The sequence below is a fragment of the Monopterus albus genome, unplaced genomic scaffold (genome assembly GCF_001952655.1).
Source record: "Monopterus albus unplaced genomic scaffold, M_albus_1.0 scaffold3.1, whole genome shotgun sequence".
NCBI classification, from domain to species: domain Eukaryota; kingdom Metazoa; phylum Chordata; class Actinopteri; order Synbranchiformes; family Synbranchidae; genus Monopterus; species Monopterus albus.
Window position 1 is genome coordinate 2,124,894 of NW_018127883.1, and position 21,752 is coordinate 2,146,645.

Below are 21,752 nucleotides of genomic sequence, written 5' to 3' on the forward strand. Positions count from 1 at the left end.
TATTAAATGACATCTTAAACAGATACATCTAACCAATGTCATTGCTTTACATGAACTTCGGTCACAGATACTTTGACACGCTATGGGAAGTGTTGTGCAGAATGAATATACTATACATATAAATATATATACATATATATTATGATGATTATCATTATTTATTGTGCATTCATTTTGCTTCGCATTATTTTATTGCACTACAATAATTAGCACATATGGTTTTCATTGCACTTGTAAAGCCACATTCAAAATTACAAAAATGCTGTCTCCTGTCTTATGTGCGTAGAGCATAATTCTTTGTTATTCTCTCTGGCATTTATTTTTATACCATATTTAAAGACACTTTTACTTACTTATATTATTAAAGTTGCCCCTTTATCTGTTATGACTTGGGCTTGGATTTTTTACTTTTTTCTGGACATAGAATTTCCACTATCGGGTTAAAGAACCCAGCAACAGTGCATGAACAATGCACCTTTGCTTTCCACCACTAGAGGGGGCTAAATTATTTCCAACAGCATCTGCCTTCTTTCAGCAACCAGTGCCTCCTCAGCACAGATCAACAAAATGCACCGTGGTACTTTGCAGACAAATGAGGTTTTGTCATGCAAATATGTCATCACCTTCTAGCCTGCTGAAGGGGTTATTGTTCATGCTGTACCCATCGGAGGTTTGGCAGGGTCTGTTGATGTTTCAGCTCTTTGATGGCAGAATTGACAGTCAGTGTTTTCAATGTCTGTGCCCAGTGGTCAGCTTAGCAAGAACCACAAAACAGATAAACATTATTGTCTCAGTTGCATCAAGGAATGGGAACTGTGGCATTTTTCAAAGCAAGCTGTTAGTGTCTGGGTACAGACCTACAATGATTTATGGGTTGGGGATTATGGGTTGTAACGTGATGTGGTTAGTACTGATGACAGTACAGTAGATGATTTAGAGATTTTGTAGGAGTTTGTTGTTTCTTTACAGTCTTGTCTTTTATTGAACATTGTGGCAAAATGTCATTCACTTCCTTAAAATGAAAAATGCAAATGACAAACAGGAGAGGTGGGAATGAAATATTATGCTTAAAAAAAGACTAAGAAAAAGCTTTCTTTTTGATAGGCTTGATTTATCATAAAAGAGTGGGCATTATAAAAAACATAAAAAATAGCCTACATCAATGGGCAGAAAGGGACAAACAGACACCAGGAAAGACAGACTTAAATGAAAGAAGTGAAACTTTGACTCCATAATGACCAGAGCCAATAGGAAAAACCCTCCCTGTCTTGAGGAGGGGAAGGGGGTGGTGAGGATTCAAACTAAGGCAGGCTTTACAGTGAGTCACTCAAAGACAGACTACAGAAGTCTCCACAGCACTAAAATATATGGGCTTACTGTGACTGAAACCTGGAGCTTCTCTGTTAAGCCTGACAACAAAAAGACTTAACAGAGCAAGTTAGACTGAGAGAGGAAGTAAGAAACATATTTGCCCAGGAAGATGGAAAACTGAGTGTTTCCAAGACTTTGCATCTTCAGTAGTGGGGGAAAAAGAGAAGCAAGGACAAGCCTGAGGATATTACAGATTATGTTGCCATGGAAACCAAAGCCTGGAAGTGGATGCAAGGACCACTAAAGGTGGACAACTTCCTTTGACTGCATCCTTGACACGTTACTGTCCTGCTGCATACTGTGGCGAGAGGTACGTAAGCCATACTTTATGCTTCACTGTAGTAATGCATCTGAAGAGTAAAGTCTGTTCAAAAGATTTACAAGTTGCAAGAATTTTCTGGGAATTTCTAAAAATGTCAACTACCGTAGCCAAATATGCACCAATTGCAAATGAATATCATTTCATTCAAGAAAGTTTTTTATGTTCTTTATTGGCGAATTTTTCATTTTAAATATCAAGAGTTCAAAATACAATGATAAATGCTTAGAACATGAACACTCTTTGCAGCTTATGTGAGGAAACCGATTATATGTGTGAAAGTACCATGTGCCATTTGGATTAACTGATAAATGTGTAGATCACCGAGTGCTACTTCAAAATATCCCACGTGAGCGTGAGACTGAGTGACTCGGTGAGTCTTTGCATGACTAAGCGGAGAACCGTGTAATTCGAACAGCAGTGGTTCTAGAGCTATTCTGTGCATCTGCCAGCATTGATGACTTGATTCCCACTGGGGCCACCCATAGTAAAAATTTGCACCTTTAAGATAGTGTAAGGTGTTCTGGATAAAAGTGTCTTCTAAATTACTATAATTAGTGGCTGGAGGTTCCAGGGAATTAGTGTTGTGAGTTAGAGAGTGATGACAGTATGTTGTACTGTGCGTCTCGGCGAGATTAAGAGTCAGTTTAGTTTTTCCAGTGAATATGAAAAAAGAAGGAGGGACACCGATGTTAATGTATAGATACTCTAGTGAGTCTGTATGCTGTGTGTAAAAAAAAGTCTTTTCTCCCTGTTCATGTGTACAGGTGTATATTCTTCTATGTGTCTTTAGCTTTTGTGTCATTATTTGTGTGTGGTCATGTGTAAACTGATATGTATCCAAGCTTTAACATTATCCTTGAACATGTGAAATTAATGCTTTGCATGTGAACAGGTACCAAGAAAACACTGAGGAAAGTGGATTAAAATGGAGAGAGATGCTGAAGTTTGGCCAGTTCTGACAATGTTTTCTGTTAAAATCAAACCTTCACTAACAGAATAATGGCCAAGTTTGTGACCAAAATATAGTTTAATTGAACTACTATGAAAGTCTTTAACATGCTGTGGTTTGCCACTGTGCAACCAAGTTCAAACAAAAACAACTTTGAAATCCTAAAAGCATCAAAAAGCACTCTATATGTTTAAAATGATGCTCAACACATTTTTCATTGAAAGGTAAAGTCATAAAAGACATGGAGTCTCTGGATTGGATATTTCATACAAAATAACAGCTTCAGTAAAGATCTAGAACAAGCTGATATAGAGTATGAATGTAATACAGACTACGGCCACTGTAGCATACTTAAAGCTAATTAAGGGAGAAATTTGTATGTTGAGGGATTAAATAAACAAATTTCACTTTAATTGCGCGGAGGGTGGTGTTAATCACTGCAGTTAGTAGTGTCATCCTGATCTGCAATGTGATACTTTGTACTATCATAGCATCTCTAATTACCCCTCATCCTCCACCAAAGTACTTTATGTTGCTGAGGCGAAGGAGTTGCCTTACATTCTTGCCAGCACTTAGCTTAGAAAGCATTATATCTGGACTGCTAGTCATTATCTAGATGGATTGTGGTGACAAATGGCTGCCCAGTCTGCCGAAAGCAACCTCCTGGCAGTGTTGGCGTAGACACATCTACACTGCAATGGCCCCAAAAGGAGCCCCCACCAACCCCCACAAACTTTTAATGATCTAACAGCCAAGTGTAGTTTGGGAAAATACAATCCACAAATGCAGATAATGACATGGTTCCTCTTTGTGTAATTGGCTTCAAGTGAAAACATTTAATTTACCTTTCCATTTTTTTCTTTCTATCTGTATATCCTGCGTTTCAGTCTGTCTGTACTGTATGTGTGTATGCTTGCATGTGTGTAGTCACAAATGGGTGTGTGCATGTATGCAATGAGTGTGTGTATGCGACTACCCGTTTGTGATTGAGGTTTGAGCTGCACAGTGAATTAAATGCAGTTCTACTGTAATTAACTGCACTTACCAGTCTGTGTATGAGACTTTCTGACGCACCAATAATTGAGGTATCAGATTTTGTTTGTTTTAACCTGCCTTTGAAGACATGCTGAGAAGATGTTTCACATGGTTTAGTGGAAGTACATCTGTGTGTACAAATTAGAATGTTTTGAAACAATTCTTTTTTTCAATTATTTAACTGAATATTTGACTTATTAAAAAATTTCTCCAGCTAGGCTGGACATTTTCATGACCAACTTTGTTTTTCATTTATCTTTGAGATCTGAAAAAAAGACCCATTGTTATCCAGACAGAAAACATTACCATGGTATTATAATACCATTCTGAAAAATAAAACACATTCCCACTGATGATAATAGCTGTTTTCAAAAAGGCTTGTGTCTAGCTCAGCAGTCTCCCTGGTATTTGTAATTTCATTAGAGGTCTGAATTTTGGAACCAGTCTGCCACAGTTCAGTAAAGCATATCCCCCAAGTATGTGTGGTTCTGGTAAAACATAAAGCTGAGTTTTTGGACAATATTAGTGTTCAGCAGACAAAGGTCCGGTTCAGTTTTGTCTCGGCATTAACACACAAAACCACAGTCTCCTTCCATCTCTGGGACTCTGGAATGATTAGTCCTGTGTGTCAAGGAGAGACATAGCGACACTGAGAAACAGATGGGGGAGAGAAAGAGACAGCTTGTGAAGAGATAATACAGTTGAGGGTGCTTACTGTACATCATGCTGAAGTGGAGCAGTAGGTCATCTATCCCATATCCCACCATCTTTTGAGCCCCTTTTCTTCTGTCTCCTAACACCCTACCCAAAAGACTGAATCCACACCCAAAACCAGAATTTGTCTTGCTGCAGAAATGGATGGGGATAGCTTGGCAGGGCCTGCACTATCATAGGTCCAGTTTGAGAGCAAAGAGGGTGAGCGGCAAGTGATTGTATAGGTCACCTGTCATGGCCTATGTACATAGTTGGTCAGGTCATCCCTCCGAAGTTCCCAGGGCTTTGCAGACTATAGCTCACCAAAGTCACATGAACAGCAGGAGAACAGGGGGACAAGAGCCTGCATGCAGAGACAGAGCCTGCTCCCCTGAACAGGGGTTCATGCATGGAAATACAGAGCCAGCACAAATATGATGGTGTAGTTCAAGACAAATGAGACTGTGTTCATGGTAGGTAGCTCAATGGAAGATGGCGTGGGGTTGTGATTTGATGCAGTAGGTGGTGGAAGGACCCAGCAGGAGTCTATGTTTTAGCTCTTCTAACTTTAGAATGAATGTGTGTGGGCTTGTGTGTGAATGCAAAAAATGCATGCCTTACAGAAGAAACAAAAAGATTGTAAATGTAGAGCACGTCAATCTGAATTCTTGTGCATGGAATTCAAAATACTTTCTTCCAGCAATGGTTGGTTGTCTTAAAAAAAAGTCAAAAAATCAGATTTGCATAGGAGCTGGCCGAAAGGTACAGTGGACCTTCTGTGTTTACATAATGCCAGCATACTTCTTAAACCTGGTTAGAATTCATACGTAGAGCAAGTACTGCCTGGACAATGATATACAGACAAGATTCCAGTGACCTTGGGGTCAAAGGCAGAAATAAGGAGACAGAAACAAAGTGAATTACAATAATTTGCTCTATAACAGAGTTTTGCAGGTCCAGGAAAAAAAGGAAAGATACAAATTTGCACAGCAAAGACAAGTCTGTGAAGAGGAGCAGCCAACGGCCTTGAGGCAGTTTGGTTCTCTGTCAGAATTTCTGACTTGATGTCATGCAATGCTTGTCAAGAGCAACATCTGCTGAAAAGATGCTTGAGTGATTGTCAAAAATGTGCTGGCACAAATACTGACAGCATGCACGTGGGCTGATACTCCATCCTGAACAGCGGAGAAATTTCTCTGGATCATACTGGCTTTCTGGTGCTAGCATGATATAGAAGACACTGTGGGTCATTCTCAGGTCAGTTTGCTCCATAGCATATCACTAAAAAAGGAGAAGAGTGGACCCCCAAAGGGTACTGTAGAGTTCCCCAACTCCTCCCCTAATAACATACAGATGGGCCCCTCTAATGCCTGTTTACATATCTGCGGCATAGTTCATGACTAAAGTAAGCAAAGCCCTAATTATTTTACCCGCCAACGGGACCAATAAAATCAACTTCCCCTTCTCGTTATGGGCGCTTTAGTGTATCCTTTGATCGAAGGGTTTTGTTTATTTTTGGAAGAGTTGCGTAGCTGAGAGGAAAGCAAATACAAGTAATGACACAGATGCTGACAAATGGGGGGCCCTGGTGATGGATTCATTTCCTCAATGATGCCTGGAAGGTAAGCCGATGAAGGTGGTTCAACATGAATGCACCTTCTCGTGTTTGCAAACATGATTAGCAATATTAATATCAATGCAGGAGTCATGACTCCTGTGTATCATGATACTGGCTGAATTAATTCAACGCCAACTTCGGCATTAACTATAATTTTCTGGTTGTGTGATAAAGAATGCTTTATTCTTTTGACATGCAATGCAAAATGATGTATTTCTCCTTTTGTAGAATGCTGTGGAGAATAACTATCCCAGTGATTCTGGCTGGGGTGCTGTGCATCACCGCAGAGAGCAAAAAGCCCCGGCCCCAGGGAGCCATCCCGTCCCCATCCAAGACCAAAGGCAATTTGTCCTCAGAACGTCATCACCGGCTACCGCAACAGAAACCGGAGGTGCTATCCTCCAGCAGAGAGGCCTTGGTGGTGACAGAACGCCGCTATCTCCGCAGAGACTGGTGCAAGACCCAACCCCTCCGACAAACAATTAGTGAGGAGGGCTGCCGCAGCCGCACTGTGGTCAATCGTTTTTGCTATGGGCAATGCAACTCCTTCTACATCCCTCGCCATATGGGCTCCAGCTCAGGTCAGGGTCAGAATCGAGGACAAGCTTCAGGCTCTGGAAGGAAAAACCACAACAAGGCCCAGGAGCCGTTCCAGTCTTGCTCCTTCTGCAGGCCACATCGCATAACACAGCTCACAGTGCAGCTAGAGTGCCCAGACCTGCAGCCCCCCTTTAGACACCGCAAGGTGCAGAGGGTCAAACAGTGTCGTTGCATGTCTGTGGATGTGAGCGGCCATGGGAAATTGTGAAGGAGGACATCTTTAAAAATGGAAAATGACAAGTATTATCAGAGGAAGAAAACCAGAAATTTGCCAACCAAGGACCAGCTTCAAGTTGAACAATTCTGCAGTGTTGACCAAATAGACTGTCCATTTTCTTTTAAGACTCAATATTGATTTTACTAGAGACTAGCAGCCATATTGGCAAGCTTACACTGTTGAGTGATTCAAGTGGTTGTGCAAGAGACAGCCAATTTGTCATTAAAAAAAGTTCATATTTACCTACAGTAGCTGTTTAACAGAAAGTTAAAGCCATAAAACACAGACACTGGGAGAGACCATGCTAAAAACACAAGATCTTGGAAGAAAATAACTGTCCAGTGACCCCTTAAAAATGTTTCTGCAACACTGACATGACTTTTCTGCAGGTGGATCTACAGTAATTACACAATTTGCCAGCAATATTTTTACCTGAGTATTTACATTTTACAGTTTTTGAAAAATTATTCTGCATCTTCCCTTTATGTCCAAGTGAGTTGTCAAGTAAGGCATTGTAATAAACACGAGGCAGCACAGAAACAAACAGCATTCACCTGCTTTTACACAAGTCTGGCACAAATATGCTAATCAAGTAGGAAAAACAATGCAGCATGTGCAATGGAGGTGCAATGCAATATATATATACACAGTATATAATTTGTTTTGTAAGTATGTAAAAATATATTAAATCTATTTCATATAAAAGTAGAGTGCATGTAGTTCTGAACCACTTATTACAGTTGGACATGACAATCAGCACCAGCAGAATTTCTATTATAAAGGTATGTAATTTCTTTTATTCAATAAATATATTTTTTCATGGCTCAGGATATTCAATCAACACAAACTGGTGATGAACATAAACATATTACAATATTATATTGCTCAATTGCATATCACAAGAGAAGCAAAAACTACCTAAAATTTTGCTTAAAGCTAAGCAAGTCAATTCTGCTGATTAAAATGATAGGTCAGTGTCAGATCACACCACTTAGGTATACAGGGCCTTGCTGGATGGGGAGAAAAAAAAAAAAAAAAAAAAAAAAAAAAAAAAAAAAAAAAAAAAACAGTAAAACACAGGTTTTGTACCTAAAACTATCACTAGATTGATGAAACTAAGACTGTCTGATTTATATTCTTTACATGCAACATGTCATTACAGATGATATGCTTCAAATATAGCTTCACTGTACAGCACCTTGACCACTTCACAATGGGATAAGGCACTTTCCATGTGGCAGGTGACCCCTACTGTACCTATCATATAGAAATGTAACAAAATTCTGTGCTTTTTCACCATTAAGGGAGATAGAATGAGTAAGTGGCCATGCCTTCCTAGTAAACCAGGCTTAGGAACTGCACTAAAGGAAAATAGGCTACATATGGCTTATAAATTACTGAAAAAGCTTTGATATAGTCTTGCTACAAATTCAGACTCCAGTGAGCACTTTCTGGCATGACTCAACCACACTTAATCTTAGCTTAAGGATGTCTTTTGGTAGCAATGTTTCATTCAATTATGCTAATGCTAGCAAAGGCTGGCTGACAATGTGATTTTTCATTCCACTTTTAAATAATGTCTGCATAATATCAACTTTGAACCAACACACAATAAACAGCTCTAAATCAATTGAAAACAAATACATGTTAAAAATGACTGGTGAGTCATGTCAGACTGTACAAACGGTGCTTATGCAATAGGCTTAGTGATGATAATTTTCCATTCTCTGCTTCAGATCTTCTGACCCAGCTTTGCTTTCTGTGGAATAAAATAACATGTCTGAGTTATTTACCACTGGCATTCATCTCAGTATGTTACTGTTAGGAGCCAGGAGTGTTGTTTCTTCAACACTGATAAGTGTTTGTGAGGAATAGTCTTTTAGGTGAGGAGATAATTGGCACCAAGGAATGGGAAAAAGAGGGTAGGCACTACCTCTGGGGGGAAAAAAAGACCAAATAAAAGCACAGATAAAACCATAGAGTAACGTTGAGAAAGTGTAAAGACATACTATTCCAGTTGCGTGTTTGGGTTTCACATTGTAGGAAGCCTTCTCCCTGGCCTGTTTGAAGCACTTTTCAGCCATTTTGACCCTGAAAATTAACCAGCAATAACCATCAGTCATCCTATGGACCAAGACCAGATAACTGAACACACACACACAGCTGAAATTCCAGTTTGGATCCAGACTTTGGTCATATGGTATTTGAACACAGTGATCTGAGCCTGTCAGAGGGCCAGTCCTCTTACTTTAAAAATGACTCACTACTGCATGGAGAGAGCCAGCAGTGTCACTGCTCATTTGTTTAAAAAAAGACAAATGATCAGCATGCTGGCATTGAGTGAGTACAGCAATTTGTACCCACAGACATGTGTCTTGCCTTAATTCATTATATGGGCACTGCTTCTCTGCATCTCCATGCAGCACAGGTGAGGATTAAGATCTGCGGTTCCTCTGGAGGGAAACCAGCAGAGGGAGATGTGGGGTGACTGCCTAGGGCAGAGGGCAAAGAGTTAATGCTTTCAAATTAGTTTTTATTCTTTCCTACTGAGCAAGCAAAGCTTGACATTTTGCTTCTTTTACAAATATATATCACAGTTCAATCTTCATTTAGCATAATGGACCAATTTGCTTTTTGTTGACATATGCAACAGTATCTTTATATTCAAACCACTGGAAGCCAACTGTGTTCTTTTCATTACTGGGGTAAGGACATAGATTTGGGTCATTTAACCTCTTTTCCATTCATGAATTTGAATGAACCTGATAGGATCTTCAGTGAACACGAGATGTACTGCAAGTTATTAATGGTTCGGAAATGTACGCTTGGGGAAAATTCTAAATGTAATGGCATTTTAAAGGTCAAAATTGATGTGAATGTTTGAGATGTTTATATGGGTTAAATGCTGTTTTAGGTTATGTTGCATGTGGACCCCCAGGAAGAGTAGCTGCTGCCCTGATGACAGCTAATAGAGATCTGAATAAAGAATACTGTACCCTTCTCAACAAAATTTTAGGACAAGAGTTTCCTGTATCTGCATCAAGTTTAATGCCACATTAGGAAATCATATTCTCACCGTTCCTGTAATATCAGCTTATTCTGCTTCTTCCACTGCTCTTTGAAATCGGAAGAAAACTCATGCCAAAAGGAGAAGAAAGTGTGGGGAGAGACCTCTTTCTCTCCTGCCTTGGGTTTCACCGAGAAGGACGCGCTCAATTCCAAGAATCTGAGGACAAAGAACAAAATACATGAGATGAATGAAACCTATAGCGATTATTGTGAAACCTAGCAGTACTACACATATGCAAAATATAGGAGCTACTCTTGTACAATGTTTTTTCAGAAATTTAATGGTAGAGTACGAAAAAAAAACAAAACAAAAAAAAAAAACACACCATACATTTCAGAAAACTGAACAAAGGACACCATTCATTATTTCTAAAGAATAAACTTCCAGGGCTAAATGAAAGTTCATCACTCCTCTCTAGCGTCTATAAACCTCTATGCAAGTTTGCATACATATGCACACATTGTATATGCATACAAGCATGAGTGAGGAAAGAAAAACAAAGCAGGAATAGTAGAAAGAGCCCTCAAAAGAAAGAGGTGCACATGCTAGGGGAGGACAGATCAAAGGGTTAAATGTGGTGGCCATTTGCAGTGGATCAATATGTTGGACAGGTTGGGGTCTCTCTGTTTAGAGTGTGCTATAGGAACACATTCCTAGCAACAGAAGCCTGGAGCCAAGGCTGTCTACCCTCACTCCGCTTAGATAAACAACACAGACACTGCACCGGGGGCCTCCCGTCTATGGAGGGCCTGGCACGATGGCCTGCACCTTCCATATAACTGAAGGAAACAGAAGTCCTAAATATTGACTAAGCAGCAGTGAGAATATCTCATGTCAGACTTTACTGAACTGCATTATGTGTTACTGTTAGCTTTCAAATTCACAACATGATCACTGAAGAGCCCAAATGTTATCCCATGAAAAGGAAACTGCATTTACTGTTCAGGTAATTAGCATGTGAGCCTCAAGACAGTACATCAATTTGTACCAAATTAAGTGTCTTGGTTATAGTCACTATATGGTTATTGCTTTGTTGACACCAGAGCTGAAGAGGAAATGTTTGAAAAGAAAAAGTTCTTACATCTTTTGGCTGTCTTCCAGCTGCTTCTCCTGCGTTTCCAGCTCAGTTTTAGCTGTAAAGAGTAGGGAGAGGGGGTGGGGGGGGGAAACCAAACATCCATCACCTTCAGTGTGACCTGCATAGGGAGGATTCCACATGTCGCCATTGCTTAGATCTTAAAAAGGTCAGTTCTGTGCCACCCGGGTATTCGGTGCTGGACTGTCCGCGGTTGCACAACTGTCATACGAGTACTGCAGATCACTGGGCAAGTTGTCCTTTGTGCAGGATTACTTTGAATAGAGACAGATGACTGTGTGAGAGGAGAGGGAGACATTGAGAGGTTGGGCCATCAGCATCACTTTTACTGTTATAAATTATGACGCAAAAGGATAGCAGTGAAATGTGACAGCCTCTGTCAAAAATACCACAAGTACTTATAAAATTTCAGATCCAAAGGCTGATTTTTCACCCCATTTTCAAATATTATAGTAACTGAGCCAGTCCTGCTTCATTTTCCTTGTATATACACCTTCATTGTGTTTCTGTACAACTGTCAAAAGGTTGGATATCAAATTCAAGGTCAGTCTCTAAGCTGCCACTGCCTTTAACTAGCAGACGATCAGAAGTGACCTACGACACTATGGCATCCTTGTAGCTTTTCAAGACAGACATGACAAAAGATGGGACAGAACTATTGTTCAAGCAAACATGATTAAAAAATGCTACTTGGTACTTGGTGTATACTGAACTGCAAAATCCTATTGTGTAAAATCTCTCTGGAAACCCTTAGATAAACCCTCTCCTGACAGTGAATGATTCAGTATGATCATATTCTTATCTACTAACATTATAGTGACTGTATGAAGACAGAGTAAACTAATCAATATTGTATTTCCCACTAAAGACTGTCATTCAGCACATCATCATTTGAGAGTTCTAGCAAGTAGAAAAGGGAGGGGGGAATTTGACACTAATCTTTATGTCCATCAGAAACAGATTATCACATGGCCAGTGCTCTTTTGCAAGTCACAGTGACTCCAAAGGCCTGTATGCATGAGAATTTGTGAAGCGAGCGGGGAAAATTGGGCTAGACCAAACAGCCGAGCTCCAACAAGTCCGCTCCCACCGCTATTCTGTGGTTAGTTTCATGGTCAGAAAATAAACAAAAGCGGTTTAACTGTGGAGCCAGAAACAGTTTAACCCCAGGCTTTTAGAAATTACAGAAATAACAAAAATAAAACATTTGGCTGTTCTTTTTTTTCCCCCTCGTGTCACAGTGGAGGAACCCCAAGAATCTTGTCTGGAGCCTTCAGTCACATGTGCATGTTATGGTGCTTACATTCTGCTTGCAAGAGAAAAAAAACATCATTTGCATCAAAGAGAAAGCTCCCATACTTTTCTCAAGCACAAAGAAATGGAGAGAGGGTGAGGTGGGAGAGATTCTTTCATCTGCAGACTTCCTTTAAAATGGACAGTGAGCATTACCACAGAACAACATGTGCTATACATTATACTCTCATTTGAATACAAAGCAGTTGGAGAGAGGCCTGTGATCTGGGTGCTTCAGAAAGATTGGTCACAGTCAACTGAACGTAGCCAGGGTCAAAGCCAGTGGTACATAAAGAACGACATTTAGCTTGTTATGTTAAAACAAGCATAAACTGAAATCTTTGAAGTGGACCACAATATTGTTGTAGATGTCAGATTATGGAAATAAAAGCTCGACTGACGTGGTGGACACAACAGAAAAACTATTTTCAGTGGATGCTGCCATAATATATAGAACTAAATTAGCAGTAGTAGCAGCTCTTAGTCTCCTTTAGAATATAATATTTCTAAAGTTTCTATCATTAGCTTGCCCTTGTGGTGTCTACATAAGACTTTTAGTCATGGTAGCAGCACAGCACCAGGGATAGCAATGTCAGTTGGCCCAGACCAAAATATCTCGGCAATCAGGGAATGGACTGCCATGAAATTTGGCACATATCCATGGCGCTCACAGAATAAACCGTAATGACTTGGATGAGCTCCTGATTTTTCTATTGAGCAGCAGCAGGTCAGACTTCTCATTTGTTCAATGAAATATCCAAAGTACTGTAGCTTTCATCAAGCACATTTGTGGTTCTGAATGAAACGACTCATCAGATGGATTGCCATGAAATTTGCTGCAAACATTCTTGGTCCCTCAGGGTAAACTGTAATAACATTGGTTTATGACCACATGCCTGCAAAACTACCGTAATTTCCAGACTATAAGCCGCACCCACTAAATGTAAGATGAAAAAACATGTTGTACATAGCCACAGGTGTCCACGTTGCAACACGAGATATTTCGACAGCCAGATCGATCGCCTGCAACTTGAAGCGGCATCATATGCATTTGGTCGTGTGTTGTCCATGAAGAGGGTGTGCGCATGAAGCGACAAAAGTAGCGGCTTATAGTACGGTAATGACATTCCTATCACTATCCCCTCTAGTTTGTCTTTAGTGCTAAATAGCAAGAGTTGGGTTGCTAACGCACCAAGATGTTAAATATGGTAAATGTAATACCTGCTTAACATGTAAACCATCATCTCTGTGAGCATATACTGCAGCATGCCAGCACAAGAATTCACCTTTGAGTTACTAACATGGCTGTAGATACTTTGCCTTATTGGAATAAAGTGGCAGTGGAAGAGGAAGTGATCATTTACAATCAGTTCCTTGGCATCAGTTTAATGGTCCTCTCAGTAAACACCTCACTGTGAGGGGTTTGCTTTCCTTATGAGTGGGAGCTAGCAATAGAAAGACAGAAGAGGACAAGCAGGGAACAGGGTGCTTCTAATGGCTCTGGCAATCCTCTGATAAGAAAACACTAAAAACAGGGGCTCATATGACAAATACATATCACAGTGTCAAGAGTTCTAAGTGAAAGGGATCTGGTGCTGAACAAGTCAGTTTTATACTGCATCAGGCTCTCAGCAGTCATTTTAATAGGCTCACATGACAGGTTCACCTCTGGCCATTCTAAACCTTCCTTTGAGGCAGAGCAAGATGTACCCTGCAATGGAGATAAAAAGCCCCAACTACCAAGTGCAGTCATAATCCATCAAAGCAGACAGGCACACTTGAAACAAAAGCTGAGAGTTATTCAGTACACCCTAGAATAAACAGATGCCACTATGGAAACAACTCGGTGAACCCTTTTGTGTGTGCATCATCCAGAAAACAGCATGAAACAGATTTGGAAATGCGTGTGCAGACATAGAATTAAACAGTCTGATTAGTAGACTACTTTGCATGCTCTCACACCACAGAGGAATTTAACTCCAATACCCCAACTGTGTATCATTAGAGGAATAAATTTACTTAAGCTGTAACCCATTGTCTGATTGCAACACAGATACGCAAACCATATGTTTAAACATCACCTGTTTTATCATGCTGAAAGGCTGACAATTTTCCTTGTTACCCAGATCTGATAAAAATACCAGAACAATGTATTACCCCATTTAACAGCACTTTCAACCTGCTTATCCTGCCTGTGGTGCTCAGCCCCAAGCCAATTCGCTCCCACTGAACATTTTTATAAAATGAGAATGGGTAAAATACTTTCATTTGATAAAAAGGCAACATTTCTTTAAAATGTTGAACACTGTCTAGAAAATGTTACTCGGAGAGAGGTGTGTGTTTGTTGGGAACAATTTTTAGTCATGATTTAGTGAAATTCTGAATATCTGTAGGAGCAGAGCAAGTAAACGGGACTGAAAAGTCACCATATTGACCATGTTCAGGGTAATGAAGGAACACGCATGGTGTGGCCCATTGAAGGTCACCTTTTCTTTGTTGGACAATGAAACAGTAGTATCAGCTTTAGGATTTGACTACACAAACATTTGTTAGTGTGGGTTATGGTCTTTTCACGGGATTTGCCGACTAAAACAAAAGATACAGATAGTCTTATCCTTAGAGACCCGTAAAACACTTGCTAATCATCAGTTTCAACCGATTTAGAAAACAAGCACACCTTGGCTAAGAAATTCCTCCATCTTGTCCTTAAAGGGTTGTAGGTTCTCTTCACAGGACAATTTGCAAACTCTCCCCATCTCAGCCGAGCATGCTGAAACAAGAGAAGACAATGATGAGAAGGGTAAAAGTCTTTCAGAACATTACCCTTTCCAGCATGTGACCTGTAGTTACAGTGAACTTCACCCTGGTTGAGTTTGCTTTGCCGAATTCCTGCTAAGTGTTGAGACACTGACCAATACGACATCCCCAGGAAGCAAAAAGGCCTGCATTCTAATCCAGAGAAAAACTTATTGTCACGCTCTATCCACAACTGTAATGGATACACAAACTCAGCTCAAGGCCTTAAAGGTGGAGAGGCCCACCCCCCCCGGGACTGTCATCAAAACCCATGCCTGTTGGAGCACTTGGCTGGTTAATGATCAGGTCTGCAGGTATAACATGGGATGCATTTATGTACGACTGCCTGCGCCACTGGGGTCAACAGACGCAAGCTCATTTCCGCCAAATAAACAGCAATCTGTGGCGTATTAAGACTAAAATGATTACAAAATAAACCAATGCTATTAAATCTACAAAGCCATTACCCTCTTCAGGATAAGTACTATAATGGATGGAAAGCTAGGTATTTACCAAAGGTGCTTAAGAATTCATATAAAAATGCATAATTCAATGACCAGTTATGTTTGCCTATTACATCAGGTCAGAAAAGTGTTGTATCACTTTTAGCTAGCTACCTAGCCAGCGTTTCCTGAAATGCAGTAACACAAAATGGATCAGTTTGAAATGAAAAAGTGAGGTGGGAGACAACCCTGCGCCAGTAAAGGCTCCAAAGCATGTGGTGAGGAAATATGACCCTGAATACATTAAATACATACACTGAATACATTTTTAAATATTCTCTCATTTATTTGACAAGGCGGTACCCTTGGAGATTCTTTAATAAAGCGGACCTTAATTTACAAAGAGTTGAGAACCCCTGGCTTAGCAGCAAAGTTACATAAAACAGGACAGAGAACAGACCAAGTTTGGGGAATTGTCGAATGAGCTGCAAAGCACACGCATAGGTTTACACAAAAACAGTCCTTTTAGCACCTGAAGGCATTTCAGTCCTTGGAAAGTGCTTTGAATGTTGAGTGACTTGAGACAGACTAATGAAAGAGCACATTTACACAACTGCCTTTTTCATTAGGACTCTTCTCACTCAACCAATCATTTTGGTTTGTCAAGCATAACCCAACTGCCACATGTAGCAACACAACACATTCATTCTTACACAGAATTTTAATCACTTATTGGCCAAGTAAATTACAAACGCACACAAGAAATTTGTCTCCTGTACAGAACCGAGGCAGCCATCTGCAGCGCCAACTCGCCCACCAATGGTGGCACTGACCTGGCCATCCGGAGCAACTTGGGGTTCAGTGTCTTGCCCAAGGGACACTGACATGTGGAGAATGGGAATCCAACTTCTGACTTTCTGGTTAGGGGACAACTGCTCTACCTCCTGAGCCACAGCATCCATTTGTCTTTTACATGTTTATGAATTGTATATAATTTACACCCAAATACTGTCATCATGCAACTCATTATGTCTGGATTCCACTGAGGGGTTATGCAGCTGTAAACATGCTCACTCCAAACATCTTGGCTGGTGAAACAAAAAGTTTTTATGACAAAAAAAGTTCATGACATAAGAACTGGTTATTAGTCATGGAAGTTATGAAGTTGTATATGCATTAGTGTAAGAACAGAGAGAAGTGACTGATGAATGAATTTGAGTCAGCCATTAACCAAATCAGTCCATCCATGAATCACAGTCAAGATCCCTCTGAGCAAAGTGATTGACAATATGCGTTGAAATTGACATGAATATTCTGAAATTCTGTTGTGAAGTTTCGCAGCTTGCAGGGTCTATGAGGTGATTCAAAGCTCAAGGATAGCCTCTTGCAGTTCAGTGAATAGCTGATGAACCTTTGATAGTGCATACTGGTAGTGGCAGTTCCCTGACCTTGCCCCCTTTGTATTTTGATCTCCATTTCATGAGGACAATAAAGGCATGCCAGTTCCAACAGGAGTCTGCATCTGACAAGTCACATCTGTTTCTGGTTAGCTTGTCTGTATGACAAACAGATGCTATCTCTGTCGACCCGCCTCTACAATCCACACATGCCCATAGCTTGTCAGGTTTAGGACACAGAATTGCATTCTGCTAGGAGATATGTGCATGGACTAATACATAATTTATAACAATCATCCATGTGATATTTTGAACATTACATGACACCTGCCATAATTTGCTTGATAATGGCATGGCCAAGTTTATGTACTACTACAGTTTAAATGTTTGATGTGCTCAAACAAAAGGAAAATGGGGGCTTGACAACCATACCGTTGAGGTCTTTCCTCAGCTTGCGCAAATCGCTTTGAAAGTCCTCAAACTTCATCTGGGAGGCCTGGAAAAGGTCCTGGGGCTCGGGCAAAGGGTAGAGGCGCGTCTCTCTGCCAGCATCCTGGTACAGCACAACACACATGCATACTATTGTCAGAGTCAATCTTCCTCAAATGGAAGAAGGCTTCTCTACTATATACTGTACACACCAGGCAAGGTCAAAATAAATATCTTTGGACAGTCCAAAAATCCCAGAGAAGATGTGGCTAAAACTACAGTACACTGAAATTCTCCCCATCTGAGTTACTACAGGCCCATTATGAGTGCGAGAGCCATGTCATGCAGGTTGATTTTGGCAAGCAACACTCTACCGAGTTCATCTCATCTGGAGAACCTAATTATTTACACTAGCGCTCCTTTGGTTGCTGTGCCAATGAACAGACTGCAGGTTTGAATGAAGCCAGACCAAAGCAGAGCAAGAGTGGGAGATGAAGAGTGAAATACAAAGCGAATTATGAGACAGAGCCAGAGAAGGAGAGAGATTTGTTTCTGCTGAAAATGAGGAAAGGGAAAATAAATAATTTGATAAAGGATAAGCCATGGTATCCTCTGGCAAGAGAGGAGATGAAAAGAGAGCTCTGGAAGGATTTCTAAGCAAATCAAACTAAAACAGAAAAGTGATTCAAATAAACAGGAACCAAAACATACCTCATCAAAGTGCCTTAGATAGTAAGCAACAATGTAGGACAAAAGACTCTGGGAGTTATCCTGAAAGAAAAAAAACATCCAAATAAATAAACCAAAATCCCTTTATTTATTAATGTAATCATTTTGGAGCAGGACGTTTTAATTTGTGTGGGGCAAACAAGAATAGAAACAGCAGTCTCAGAAGTTGAGGATAAGTCATGACAGTGGAGGAGCAATACAACAAAACAACTGTGTTGGGCTGGCTGTCATAATTCAGTTAGTGGAAAGTTTGAGGTTCTTTATGGATACCTTACACGGTCCAGCGCCACACAAACACAAACCACTGTGTCCTTATATGGCAGTGCCAAGGGCACACTGAGCCGTTGTGATATTGAATAAGAAGAGTAAACAGAATGGCCTCTCTAAATCTGCACAGCTATGGTCCTCTTGCTTGGTAGCAAAGAAGGTCCCCTTCAACCACCACAGACAGGACAACTCTAAAGCTCTAGATCAACATTTACAGTAGAGTCATATTTTCTATGTAAACTAAAAAACTGCATCTCTGGTTGTAGATAAATCATGTAGGCTTATCTCCTTTATGTATTTTTCACAAATTTATACACACTTCACAACATGTGACTGGGTGTCTGCTCTTGTGGGGCAAGTTATGTTTGCTTATACTCCCGTAACACAGACTCACACTGCTCTTAACGTCCTTCAGTTTTGGCAGAATGTCCAAAGCGAAGCCGTCAGCCTGCCCTCGGGACCTGTTACCTCCGTTCATGAAGTTGCCAAAAGCCAGCACCAAGCCAAGCACCTGCAACACACACTTACTACTTTTGAGAGTCTGGGGCATGCACACACGCATGCATACACACACACACACACACACACACACACACACGGGGAAAAAAAAAAAAAAAAAAAAATAAATGAATATATGAAGGTTAAATTGACAGGCAGAAAGGAAAAACTAATAAAAAGGCCACTGACTCACCTTGCATACTCTCTGAAGAATTTCTATTTTGCGGATGACTGAGGTGATGCATTCATAGAACGTTGATTGAAACAGGATGCAAAACACCCGTTCTGAGAAGTTTGGGATTTGGGACAACTGGAATAGAAACCTGAATAAGAACAAGATCAGTCATCATGTGGAGTCCTTACACATCTGTCAGACGTCACAGCCCTCACAAAATGAATTTGGATGAGAAGGTAGGTTTAACTCTTACTGCTCAGGCTTGTCTAGTGGCTTGGTGTCCTTGTCTTTGGATGATTTAATGTGCTTTGTAATACTGTCCAGCTCATCTTCCCGAGCTCTCTGTCAAAGTTAAGTGCAGAATAAGATAAAAAGTGTTCTGTATATCGAGTACAGGATAGCATACAAATTTTAACTTCTGAATGAATGCAAAAGTACAAGTCTCAGAATTGATCATTTTTCACCTCACTTAAACTAAAACCTCCATGTCAAACACATTGGTACTAACCCGAAAGTATGCTTCGCTGAGCTGCTCATAAGAGAACATTAGACTCACTGGCGTGCATTCATTATACTTAACCTTTTGATTTGAGGTACAATGTGTCCAATATATACTGTAGCAGCATCACATTTAGCAAAACAATGTAAAGAAAGCATAGAAGAAACCAGATAATGAAACTGATTTCACCCCGGTAACAGACCCCCATGTCCGTTAAACATGAAAAAAAATTTGAATTTAATGTAAATTGACAAGCCAGTGACCACATGAGCAATGAGATTAAGTGCACTGAAGAGGAATTCCTTTACCTATGCTCTGATAGATCACCTGTAGCATTTTAATGCTGAAATGTATACCCAAAACTTTAAAAAGCTTCCCTTTCAATGTTTGATCAATCATCTGACCAGCCTGCATGACGTTCACGCCTGCACTACACACCGACAGTGGAACCACATCGGCTCCTCTGAGAAATTCTTAAATTGTTCTGTACTTGAACTTAACTGTATACCTGCCTAAACAGCACAGTATACATTTCCTAACTGCCAAACAGCTGCCTTCAGCAAACAGCGTTCCTGACTATTATGTTGCTGCCAGGCTCTGGACCAAAGTATTATACAAGGTGGTTTAAAAAAAAAAGAGCACTGTTAGGTATTTTTAGTCAGATATTGGTTAGATACTTTATGTATTAGAAATGTTTAGTGGCGATAGGATGTATGGTTAGACTGTTAAATGCTTAGGCATGCTTATGAGTTTCTACAGGGTACATCTGATCAAGGATAACTAGAAAGAAAAGTTGATGACTGTCAGCAGACAGGGTGTTTAATATTATTATGACGTGTAGAACTGTAGCCTTAGCTATATGTTCTTATGTTTAATGTCATGAGATGTCACTAGAGGTCGTGTGACTGTTTTTAGCTACACACCACTTAATCGACACACACACACACACACACACACATTGTTTTGACCACTGCTATGGCCAGCTGCAAAGCTGGTAAGAGAGACGTCCCGGTTGACGTTTCTGTGTAGTATGGGGCTAGCCCAACCAAGGGGATATAATGTATAGGCCTGGTGGGTTCAGGGTCTTTCATCTTACATCTGCCTGCGTGCAATTTGGAGGTGCAAGATACCTGAGCGTGTAATGTTAATTTTTTACCTGTGTTCATGGAATAAGTCAGCACTGTTTTGTAGTTACTTGGACTGCCTCGTCTCTCAAGAGTCAGTATGGTAAAAAGTACCGGGTACAACAGCAGAAATGCCTCTATTTCACAATAGGCAGAGACAATAGATGTTAATGTCTGATGCAGACAGGCAAAACAATAAAACCATCCCCAGGAAGAGAATGTAAACTCTCTGTCCCTCCAGAGTCTCAGCAGTCTGATCTCTCCCTCTGTTTCTCTCCATCTTTCTCTCTGGGGGTTTGGCCTCTGCACGGATACTTGGAAAACATCAAACACCAGCATCAAACGCACTGAGGACCCGATTAGTATTCTACACACTGCTGCCTTCTGTCGACGAGGGCATGCTCTCCCTCGCCTTCTCAAGATGGTTTCAAGTGTAAATATATTTAACAGAAAGCAGATCCTTTTCAAAGGGCATCAGTGAAGCCCAGCAGTGTTTGGTGTAATTGGGGACAAGTAGGCATTAGCGTGTGATCTTTGAATTGCTAGGGCATGTTGCAATGGTTGTTAGCATGAGAAATAGTCCCATGTGGAATATCAAATGCAAAGGAAAGTAGGATGATATCTGTGATGCCAGAATTCCAGCAGTAGCCAAGTGGTTCTCATTAGCCAGGTTTCTAGGACAGGGCTAAATACAGCCAGCCAGGGCTTGATAACCATTTATGTCACTCAGTTTTCAATGAAACATTTGAGATTCTTTGTACATTCAGCTGCCAAAGAATGGTCCCTAAATGAGAAATTGCATCATGTAATAAATATTTAGACTATGCAAGTCCTTGCCATATTAAATCAAGTAGTAAAAGATGATCATTTGTAGTTTGAAGGTTGAAGGTTCATAGGAGGGTCTGATTCTGGCCGACCTCCATGACATTTAGCTACTGCCAGCTGACAGGAGTGAACTTCAGACAACCAGCCTGGGCCTGGATTATGGCTTGTGATATTAAAGGGGAGGAAGTAGTGTCCGACTATTGATGTGACCCCTTTAACGGTGGTGGCTTACTGTTCAAAGGACAGGGGTGGCTATAATCCACAGCTCATAGACTTAACTGTCACTGCCTGTGTGTTTACAGTAAT

The 21,752-nt window shown here is 40.5% G+C and overlaps 2 protein-coding genes across 4 annotated transcripts in view; one reads left to right on the top strand and one right to left on the bottom strand.

Moving 5' to 3' along the window:
• The first annotated feature begins 6 nt into the window (after positions 1–6).
• On the top strand, positions 7–7,824 carry grem2a (gremlin 2, DAN family BMP antagonist a). Its single transcript, XM_020598178.1, has 2 exons — positions 7–1,681; positions 6,217–7,824. The coding sequence occupies exon 2, from the start codon at positions 6,218–6,220 to the stop codon at positions 6,794–6,796; it is 579 nt and encodes a 192-aa protein (XP_020453834.1). The 5' UTR covers positions 7–1,681; position 6,217; the 3' UTR covers positions 6,797–7,824.
• fmn2a (formin 2a) overlaps positions 7,601–21,752 on the bottom strand; it is a 33,653-nt gene continuing 19,501 nt past the window's right edge. Inside the window, exons 9-18 of one of the 3 annotated variants that reach the window (XM_020598145.1) lie at positions 19,252–19,340; positions 19,017–19,146; positions 18,720–18,866; positions 18,041–18,100; positions 17,333–17,453; positions 14,942–15,034; positions 10,957–11,008; positions 9,882–10,031; positions 8,815–8,896; positions 7,601–8,564 (exon numbers count right to left, since the gene is read on the bottom strand). In XM_020598145.1, the coding sequence (XP_020453801.1) occupies positions 8,538–8,564; positions 8,815–8,896; positions 9,882–10,031; positions 10,957–11,008; positions 14,942–15,034; positions 17,333–17,453; positions 18,041–18,100; positions 18,720–18,866; positions 19,017–19,146; positions 19,252–19,340 (951 nt within the window). In that variant the 3' untranslated portion in view covers positions 7,601–8,537. The other 2 variants (XM_020598154.1, XM_020598165.1) reach the window with 2 other exon arrangements.

What these genes read in the sequence shown, in the direction of transcription:
- grem2a (XM_020598178.1), top strand. Translation starts at nt 6,218, where the DNA reads ATGCTGTGGAGAATAACTATCCCAGTGATTCTGGCTGGGGTGCTGTGC.